The sequence below is a fragment of the Tupaia chinensis genome, unplaced genomic scaffold (genome assembly GCF_000334495.1).
Source record: "Tupaia chinensis unplaced genomic scaffold, TupChi_1.0 Scaffold148234_1, whole genome shotgun sequence".
NCBI lineage: Eukaryota > Metazoa > Chordata > Mammalia > Scandentia > Tupaiidae > Tupaia > Tupaia belangeri.
The window spans coordinates 5535151-5545932 of record NW_006208084.1 but is presented as its reverse complement, the minus strand read 5'-3'; the positions used below and the strand labels follow the sequence as shown (position 1 = coordinate 5545932).

The 10782-nt window shown below is 45.7% G+C and overlaps 1 protein-coding gene across 1 annotated transcript in view; it reads right to left on the bottom strand.

The window, feature by feature from the left end:
- Nucleotides 1-3347: 3347 nt before the first annotated feature.
- NUAK1 (NUAK family kinase 1) overlaps nucleotides 3348-10782 on the bottom strand; it is a gene marked incomplete at its 5' end in the record, with an annotated part of 82572 nt that continues 75137 nt past the window's right edge. Inside the window, 2 exon segments of the mRNA XM_006170363.3 lie at nucleotides 3348-7314; nucleotides 10337-10469. Coding sequence (XP_006170425.2) covers nucleotides 6161-7314; nucleotides 10337-10469 — 1287 coding nt within the window.

The window sequence follows — 10782 nt, the reverse complement described above, 5'->3', positions numbered from 1 at the left end:
AACCACGGTTCGCGTCCTAGACCCGGTGGCTTAAAACTCACGCCAGGCGTGTGTGTGTGCATGCCCAAGACCCCGAGAGGAGAATGGAGGAGAGGGGATTGCGGCGTGACCATCCCCCCTGGGGGGGTGATTTCTCGCTTTCTGTCTCTATGTCTCTCTCTGTCTGTCTGGTGAGCGCACATGCCCTATAGCGAAAACCTCTCAAAAAAAAAAAAAAAAAAAAACAGACATGGCAATAGGCTGGAGCTTATGATCTATAAGACTGGACCACAGAAAAACCATCCCAGATGCCCAACAGAGCAATTAAGATGTTGGGCTCAGAAGCCAGTTGGTCAGGCCCATATTTTTCTCTTTGTTTTTCAAAGCTCACCCATCCGTTTTTGTTTTGTTTTTGTTTTTGTTTTTGTTTTTGTTTTTTCCATGAGACAGGTACCTTCCATAGGGTCTCTATGCCAAGATCCACCTCCAGTTCCAGCCAGCCCAGATCATAAGTACAGTAGGGCCCTAGGATACAAAACCAGGATCCTCCAATGTGAATCCAGTTGAACTACCCTTGTGCCACCATCTAGCCCCAGGCCCATATTTGAATCCAGCCCCTTGATTAACAGTTGTGTGACGTGGGCAAGTTACTGTACTTTTCCAAAACTGTTTCCTCATCTGTCAAAATGGAGAGATAAGGGAGGGGAAGGAGCATTAAAAGAGATGATGTAGGTAAAGGTAGGCACACAGACTGCCTCAGTACGTACTTGGGTGACACCAACAATCATTTCTCTTTATGCTGGGGGCTCTCCATGGGAAACAAAAATTCATACGATGGAAAGACTGCCAAGTGTTCATATGATTCCATCTTATTTTCCACTTTTTAAGTACTGTAGACTTAAAGATATCCATGAAATTAAGTTGTGAGTAGGTAACTGGCCAAGAAGATGCATGCACAAATAATTCACACCACATCTAGGCTTGATCTCAAAAAAGGTTCGGACTTGTGCTCTCACCCTTATTTACACAGCTAGAAATGAAGAGCCCAGAGATGGCAGAACCACAGATGGAAGATTCTGAGGGCCTACTTGGGGTGACATGAAAAGAAATCTGCCTGGCCTGATTGGACTTTGTGAGAGTAGGACATCATTTCTTATTATATTAAGCCACTAACATTTGGGGGCTCATTTATTATTTCAGTATAGCATGGCCTGTCCAGACTATTCACAAAGGAAAACTAGCACAGGGAGTGGCTGGAGGAACCAGCTGGTCAAGATACACTGGAGGGGACGAAGGTGGCGCAGTGGTGAAACATCATGCTCTGCAAGGCTGACCTCAAGGGTGGGTTCCAGGTTCACATCTAGAGACCCAAGTATCCCGGGAACATCCATGCCCATGACCCAGGCTGGCCGAACCTGGGGATGGATTGTGGCTTTGGGATCTGTTGGGAATGCTGTTCTTTCCTCTCTCTCATGAAAGAAATTAATTTTTAAAAAATAAAATACACTGTATATCCCCAGTCAGGCAGAAAAAAAAATTTTAAGAGCAAAATTTTTGCTATAGAGTATGTGCACACACTGGAGAGACAGAAAAAGACAAGAGAGACAGAAAGCAAGAAATCACCTCCCCATGAGGGATGGCCACACCAGTCTCTTCTCCTCTATTCTCCTCTCAGGATTTTGGGCCTGCACACACACACACACATACACACGAGTGAGTTTTAAGCGGCTGAGTCCAGGGCCCAAAGAACGGTCAACTATGTGAGAATCCAGCGACATAACCATTTCGTCATCTGCTGGTCCCAACAATTCTCACAATTTTAAGACAAAATTGATTGCTAATTTCCCACACAATTTCCTCCTGGGACCAGACATGTGTGCTGCTATAAGGCAGGTCTTATGACATAACCACTTAGTCTGTACTCTCTGGTCTTTGCATAGCATCACTGATGTTCCACTTCCATACCCCAAACTTTGCCTGATTCTGTGTATTAAAAACATCCTTGGAGCTGGCAGTGGTGGTTGAAGATGCTGGATTCTCACATAGCCGACCACGATTCGAGTCCCGGGCCTGGTAGCTTGCCTTTTCGCTTTCCCTTTCTCTTTCTGTCTCTCTCTGGTCAAATTAAAAATAATAACAAATGGAATTAAATAAACAATTATTTCTTTTTTAAAAAGTTCTCTCCACAAATTTTAACTGGCAATAAATTTCTGCAGTGGAAACATACTCATTTAAAAGTGCATGCTGTGACTTGAATCCCATCTGGGGACCGCCTGTCAAAGAAAGCAGCCATTTGGGACCAGCAGTTAGCGTAATGGCTATGTCGCTGGACTCCCACATACTTGACAGCGGTTTGTGTCCCGGACCCTGTGGCTTAAACTCACGCCGGGCGCATGTGCGTGCGTGCCCAAGATCCTGAGAGGAGAATGGAGGAGAAGGGATTGCGGCGTGACCATGCCCCCTGGGGGGTGATTTCTCGCTTTCTGTCTCTATGTCTCTCTCTGTCTGTCTGGCGAGCGCACGCGCCCTACAGTGAAAATCTCTCCAAAAAAAAAAAAAAAAGGAGCTGTCAATCAAGTATACCACAAGGGTGGGCATGTGATCCAGGTTGGCCAATCAGAGCACCTCTCTTCCTAGACTCACATCTTGGTCTGGGTTCCAGGATTATTGTGAGCTGAATTTCCTCCTCTGAGAACTTTGAATACATCCCCTTGCTATGCTTCAGCTCTTCTGGGTAGTTTTCTGTTACTCCCATTCTATCAGTTACTTGACTAAGACAAAACCAACCAAATAAAGAAGCTAGGTCTCAGATAAGTTCAGTTCAATGTAATTTTATTAATTTAAAAATAAAAACAGAAACCAAAAAAGAAACAAAACAAAAATCAGTTTCCAATGAAAATACGAACACTTTGGGTAGTTATCCAGCTATTTTTCCCTGTAGGCTGTTCTGGGCTCAAACCAATCAAAGGAGTAAAAACCAATTTTGATGGGAGCCATAAAGCATGTTGCACCAATTAAATTACACCAATATATTATTATAATACCTTTGAAATGCCTCTTAGACCAATAAATAAAAAGACAAATTCAAATAAACAAGTCAACTTTTATTACCCCCCCAAAAAATAGAAATTAAATAAAAGTCACAACATGGATTTTAAAAAAATGTGCAGTCAAGTTTCTCTCTTTTTTTCTTCTAGGAATGATACCATGCCAGTAAGTCCCTATAGAACATTTCCAGTTTGGCAACAAGCAGTCAGTCCATCATTCACATTTGTACTCAAGACAGCAGGCCCGGGCAAAAAACAAAAACCCTGAATTTCACCCTGGAAAGTGCTCCCCGTCATCTGAAGAAGTAGCACCTGGTAACAGGGATGGAAATTCAGAGAGCACGTAGCGTTTTCATTTCACCTGGGGTCTTGAAGCACTTCCTGAAAACTGATCGCGCCTTGTAATTTACCTGTAAAAAGAAGTATTCTACCCCTTTGGCAGAGTGTAAACTAAGACACAGAGACCCGGAGAGGCCCCACAGAGTCAGCAAAGGGCCAGGAGAGCTGACATCCCATCTCCTTCTTTGTCCACCGGGTCATGAAAAGTGTCTCTCACATATAATTCCATGGAAATGAATCAAGCACAGCTTCTTAGATGGGAATTGGCTGGTAGGGATGATAGGGCTTAATCGGGAACCAGCGGAGCTGCTGTTAAAGTTTCTTTCCCTCCTCTTCCAAGTTTTTCTTTGAAAGGACAGTCCACATCACATCTAGAATCAGAGGGTGTCATCTGAATGTCAGAACTGAGCAGACTTAGACCATCCCTCCAGTCCTCACTAAAAGGAAAACTTAGCCCCTAAAACACTGCAAGCGTCGTGAGCACACCAGGACTCAACTCTTGAGTTTCTGCCTCTGGGCAGAAGACCTGCTTTGACAATCCACTGTCTGAGTTTATTGACAAAAGAGAATATACAGGAGTTCTGGGGAGAGGAGAAGGGAATAGAATGATTTTCCTTAGCCATGTCATTTTTCCTTACAGGTCAGAACAATGGAAAAGACTAAACAGACTTAATCACCTGGCAAAAAAGAAAAAATACATAGACTAGTAGGTAGGTGTCATACCTAAGTCATACTGACAGCTACATGTGAGGCCAGCTGCCATGTGCGAGGGGCCAGTGGTGTGGCAGTAGAGGCTGTTCAGAAAAGTCACATAAAATGATGCAAGAAGTGGGGAGCTCAGAGGTTGCATTTCCCCCCCACCTCAATCTGCGATCTACAGATTTTTCTTCCCTTTAACTCTACTGGAGTTCAGGAAGGAGGTGGAATTGAATGAAAGGAAACTGAGCAGCTTCCCAGAATACACTGCTCAGTTCAACCTGAAGGAATGCACAAGTCCAAACACCATGCTAGAGGCAAGGGGAGAAACAGAACCTACTCATTAAGGAACAGGCATTTTACTCTAACTAATGTTCTTAGTGAGGGAAGGTGAATTCCCCCTAGGAAATATTGTTTGTTGTTTTTTTCCAAAGATAATTCTAGGACCAGTTCTCCATCTATCTAAGTGGCTATCTTGAAAGGATTTCAATTTACTGAGGCCAGAAGAAACTGGAGTCATTCCAGAGATCACTCACTTCAAACCCAATATCCTGAATTTGTCCCACCATGGGAGTGACATTTTGTGACCTATGTAATCTGGGTGTTCAGAAAGTATAAGCCTAGGATTTTTTTTTTCCTTTCAGATAAGAATCCTCTCACACCTCTTTCCAGCCTCCTCCAGAACCACTTTGATGACTTACAATGAAATGTTCCATATATGTGTGTGTGTGTGTGTGTGTGTATATACACATTCCTCCCAACACACTCTCTGCTTCTTCAATTCCATTTCAATTTAAGTGGACAGAACTTTCTTTTATCCCAAAGCCCAGGAATTCATGTCAAAGTTCAAAATCATGACACAGGATAGACATTTAGGGGGGAAAATACTTTCTGTCTGACTGTCCTTTCTTCATGCACCTACGTATTAACTCCCTAGAAGCACACTCATCTATCTACCTCTGAGATTCTACACTCACAGGTGAAAAAAACCATTTGCCAGCAGAGAACAGAGCCAGTGGTTGGGCCAAGTAATCCTTTGGAGACGACAGACAGTATCACATCCAACTCAAAGCACTCATAAGGTGAGAACCCAAGAGGCAGGATTCCAGTTAATTTTGATACTGGAAGGAAAAAGACAAGTTGCCCCTTGCTGGAGGACATCAACTTCCATTCAGTTGTGCAAAGACCCCTGAGGGTCTCATGCTCTATTATTACACAACAGTTTTGACCTCTAATATTGCCAGCTTTTCCCCTCACCACCCTCAGGGGTTTGCTCTAAGGAGCAGAGCAGGAATCAGGGAAGAGGAGGTGGACAGCAAGGAACTGACAAATCACCATGGCTTGACTCTCTGCCCTTCACAGAGTTCAGCACACTCCCTCTCTGAACAAGGCCCTGTTTTCAATAGAGTAGCAAGTTATCAAAGAGCATGAAAGATACCTTAACCTAATTTCCAGGTCTCTAGCCAGGTCAGGTTGACAGCCACACTTGAGCACTGCTGCCTCCCTTCTAATTCCCACGGCGGCCATTACTATTCAGTCATAGTACTCCTTCCAGACATGCCTGGGTTACTCAAAACAGCATGCCCAGCAGACACTGTTAGTCAATCATCACTTCAAGTTCAGGTTGCTGAAATTACTTGCCAACCCCATGCAGTCAGACTAACTTGCTAATATGAGGAGAAAAGGAGCAAGCTCCTTGGGCCCACCCACAGCAGATGGCCCTAGTCTTTCTTGACCTTTACCCAAAAGCACTGGAGGGCTTCTAGGGAAATGTCTCTTCCCCTGTACATATCTGTTTCCTTTTCTCTCACTAAGTGCTGGCCAATTCCACCTCTCCTGGACAGTTGGTCTTCTAAGAGGTGCTATAAAGCAAATGCCAGTTAGACCCAAATTCTAACTGGCAGTTGGCAGAACTGGCAAAGAGCCCTCTTCTCCCTTTTAGTTGCTTGCTCAAGGCTACAAACGTGGCCAAGCAAGATGGTGCCAATCCTTTTTAGTCTATTGTCATGGCCAGCAAGGAGGTAGCTGGCCTGTTAGCAAGTCTGCTCCCCTTCCTCCCTGGTGCCCACCACCCTGCCCTGACCCTGCACCCTGGAGAACTAGTTGAGCTTGCTGCAGATCTCCAGTGCTTTCTTGTAGACCTGAGTCACGTCATCCATATCTGTGAGGAGGGAGAAGCTGCTGTCCGCCAGCCGGTTCCGGTACCGCTTCAGGTACTGGGGCCGGGGCCGGTTCTGGAGCCCCTCAAAGTCCTGGATCTGGAGGAAGTTTTCGGCAGAGACACAGCTGCGGATGCGCTGGCGGGCAGGGCGGTTCTCCTGCAAATCTAACAAGTCAAACGAGTCACTGGACAGGACACTGTCATCGCTAATGACACTAGAAGGACGGCTATAGCTCCGGGAGAGGCCCTCGACAGGGACACCAGGTTCTGACAAGGATTCCAGTGTGGGCATTTCAGGGCTGACAAGGGCTGGGTCCATGGTGCCCGCTGAGTACTTGCTGCTGTGTTTCAAGATGCCCTTCCTGCGGCAAGACAAGCTATGAGAGGTCACCCTGGCAGGGTCTGGGGGACCAGGGGATGGGATGCTGCTGCCCATCACGTCATTACTGTCCAACAGCTCTGAAGATTCACTGCGCTCTGGGGATGAGTAGTAACCTGATTCTCTCTGCTGGGTCTTTTTCAAGATACCTTTCTTGGGCATTGTGGCCGACTGTTTGGGGCTCAGTTTCCCTGGCACCTCTGCCTCAGGGGAGCTTGGGAGGGGCATGCCAGTCCGGCACAAGTCCTGCTCCATCTTGAAGGTAGAGGGTAAGGCAGGGCCTACAACGCTTTCAATGAAGCCAGTGCTGTGAGAGCGATGTTCGCTGTTGCTTCTCTTCTTCAGGATCCCCTTAGGCCTCTTAGAACTCAACTTGGTTGGACTTTCAGGCACTAAGTCTTGGCCAGACTGAGCAAAGTCATTTTCTTTCTTGGATTTCTTCAATGACCGCTGCCGCTCCAGCATGACTTCAGAGTTCCCAGGTTTGGCTATACCCTTAATTTTGGCTTCTGCCTCAGCCTGCAGCCCGGTGGAACGGTGGTGCCAGTCGATGATCCGTGCCAAGAGTGGGGACTCAGAGTCGTGAAGTGCATCACAGTCACAGACACTGCTCTTATAGCCCCAGTTCACCCACCAGTGGTTGGCGATGTCCTCGATGGTGGCCCGGCGGTCAGGGTTTACCATCAGCATCCACCGAATAAGTCCTCGAGCATCTAATGGGCAAGAGACAAGGATCAGGAACTACATGGAAGCTTTTAGGTCTATGACAGGGTGACTCTCCAGGAGTGGATAAAGAGACGCATTCACTTTAGGAAAATCCACCTGGAGCTCTGGTCCAGGCCTCACTATGCGGCAGGAACCCAAAGCCCTTCAGACTATCCATCAACAGCATAATCAGAACCGCTGGCCAGTGCCCTCACACCCTGGCAGGCTTTTCCGTGAGTGACGAGTGCTGTTGAACGACTGAGCTTTCTACCATCTTAGATCTTTGTCAAATGAAGAAGGCCAGGGAGCCAGGAAAGAATTCACACCTAGCACCAAGAAGGACCCCTTTTTCTTTGGTGGATATTATTTTACAAAAGAGGAAAATGGGTACAACTTATGATGACTTTCGTTATGCCTTCAAAGGTAGGTCTGAACAAGCTTGCAGCGGTCCCCGGCGCTAGGAAAGTGTGTTGGAAACATAGGATAGAGAGGGGCTCAGAATCGTTTACCTGCCATACCTGGGCAGTGAGAGAAGCCATCCCCAAAGCTGGACTTCCCCCAGGTACGTGCCTGGTTCTGAGACCCACACCCAATGAGCTCACCTTTTCCTCCTCTGACATAAGCCATATCAGATCAGAGAGCTGATCTATATCTGCTACCTGTTCACAGCCTGTCTGAAAAATTCCACTTCAAATTTCTGAAGCCAGGAAGTTAGAGAAAGCCCCAAAGGGATGATGAGGAGGTCACAGAAACCAACTGACTCACAGTTTATAAACTTTTTTTTTTTATTTTATTTAACTTTATTTATTTATTTATTTTAATTTGACCAGAGAAGGAAAAAGAGAAAGAGAGAGAGAGAAAGTGAGAAAGCAAGCTGCCAGGTCCGGGACTCAACCCATGGTCGACCATGTGGAAGTCCGGCGCCCTTAACCATCATGCCGCTTGCCAGCCCTATACACTGACTTTTCAGATCGCCTGTTTTCCCCCAATTAAGGTTATCCTGTGAAGCTGCTACCACCTCTCCTCTGTTGATGCAGGTGAATGAGTAGTTGGCAAAGACTTGGTAATGGGGCCTGGGGTTCCCTGGAATCCCCAAAAGTAAAAGGATGATCACTTTCAGTCAGTCACTCAATAAATATTTCTTAAATGCCTATATTGTACCAGGAATTGCATTTGTACCATGCAGCTGCTGAGGCAAATAAGACCACCACAGTGGTCACCCTGAAATTCTCAAAAAGAACAAAGGCCAGCTTGCTGGAAATAGGAAGGCAGGCAGGTAGGAAGATAGACAGATATCCGTAATACACACGCACACGCACACGCACACGCTCATGCACGCAACAGTAGATCCTCGCTACCCATGGATTCTATATTTGCAAATTTGGCTACTTATTAAAACTTATTCATAATCCCAAAATCAATTCTTGCAGCTCTCTTGTAGTCATTTTTTGTACACCCAAGGAGCAGCAAAAAATCCAAGTTGCCCCAGTACACGGGTGTGCTGTCAGCTGAGTTCAAACAAGGCAACACCCCATAATGTAACATGTCCTTTCTCAGGACAAGTTAAAATGGCTCCCAGACACAGTGCTGAAGGGCTGGCTGGTGTTCCTGAGTGTAAGAAGGGCTGTGTCGTGCCTGGTAGAGAAACTGTGTGTGTGTGAGCTAAGCTCCATTCAGGTGTGAATGACTGTGCTGTTGGCTATGGGGTCTGACATTAACACATCAACAATATATGCTAAAGAAGGTGTCATTAAACTGAAGTATCCTCAAAATGAGGTTGCATATTGATAGGCTGACAAACATAATGTGACCAGAGGCTCCCAAGAATCTAACTCTGGATTTTTTCTAGAACCAATGGCTCAATACTCACCAATTCAGTATTGTTAGGAACTTTATAGAACATATTTACTGTGAATAAGGAGACTCAAATCTATGCATACACATGTGTGTGTGTATATATATATATACACGAACATATATACAGTATGTATATAAGTGAAGTGCCCCGTGTTAACAGCACTTTGTTAACATATACGATCAAAGATGGCCGCCTAGACACACTTTCTCTGTGTGGCATGAAACTCTCCCCTCAAGAGATGGAGCTTACAACCTGAGTTGCTTCAACCAACCTAAGATGGCAGAGTGACAGTATCTGACATCCAAGCACAGAGAGTAATAAATTCTGGCAGCTTCTTCCTGCGTAGGGCCCTGAACTTCCAGGAAAGAAGTTCAGGCTCCTTTTTGAAAAGAGAGGTCATGGAGAGATACCCAAAGAGAGAGTGTCCACAAGAAAGAGCACTGAGGAGTTCAATATGTAGTCCCTGAAGTGACCCCAGCTGCCATCTGACAGCAAAGGTAGGAGAAACCCCAGGCAAGGACTGAGAGCCACTGAGTCGAGAGGTGGTTTCATGGCTGCTGGCTAAAGCACTGAGTTTGCTTTGGGGGTTGGGGTGGGGGTAGGATAGAGTTGTTACACAGCAATAGATCATGAAACAGCATCCATGGACCATCCCCCAGGCTGGCGGCACCGTAGTGAAAGGTAGCACAACTTTCACGGAACTGACAATCTTGGGAGGGTGGTTTATAAGTCTACACAGTCTGACAGGGACTTTATACAATAGGATATCAGTAAGGTCATGGGAAAAAAAGGAATTAAAGGACAAGTTTATTTTGGTACAAATAAATTTTTTCCATAATATGCATTTTCCATAAACTTCTTGGAAGTCTCTGATACCATACCTTTTCTAAAATTTTAATTAATAGTAGAAAAGTTGAATCCAGAAGTTGAATGACTTGCTCAGGTTCACAGAGCAAGCAAACTAGACGCCTGAAACATTTGCTCTGAAAATTTCAATGGGGAAGGTTTGGGTAAAGCAACCTAACAAGTCAGTTTTGCCACAGATGATTTTCTAGAAAGAAGAAAGAAAAAGCAGGAGAATCCTGACAGACATTAGAACAAAAGCAGAAAGTGTGAATGAGGGCAGGCAGACCAATCACCCTCCCAACCTCTACCCTGCACAGGGCACGCACCTGAGGGCTGGGTAGGCTCCCGGTACTCTCCGCTGCTGATCTGTCGAATGAGGTTTTTGTGATCAAAACCATCGAAGGGCATTGTTCCATAAACCAGAGTGTAAAGCAATACGCCCAGGGCCCAGCTGTCCACCTGGAGCAGAAAGATAAGGCATGAGGAAGTTTTGCAGCAAACTCCTGAATGCCTTCCAAGCCATCCACACCCCAACCTGTGAGCAACTACCCCCAACACCCCCAGAAACGGAATTCAGCACCTGGAAGACAGGCGTCCACCATTCCTGAGAACAGATAGCTGGGGCCTGCTAAAGCCTGACCTCTGCGCTTTGAATCAAGGACAACATTCGCAACCTATTTAAATTTTTTAAAAATTATCTTCTCTGATCTTCACTATAATTTTGTGAAGCAGGTAGGGCTAGATTATTTTCAGCCCAATTTGACAGATGAGA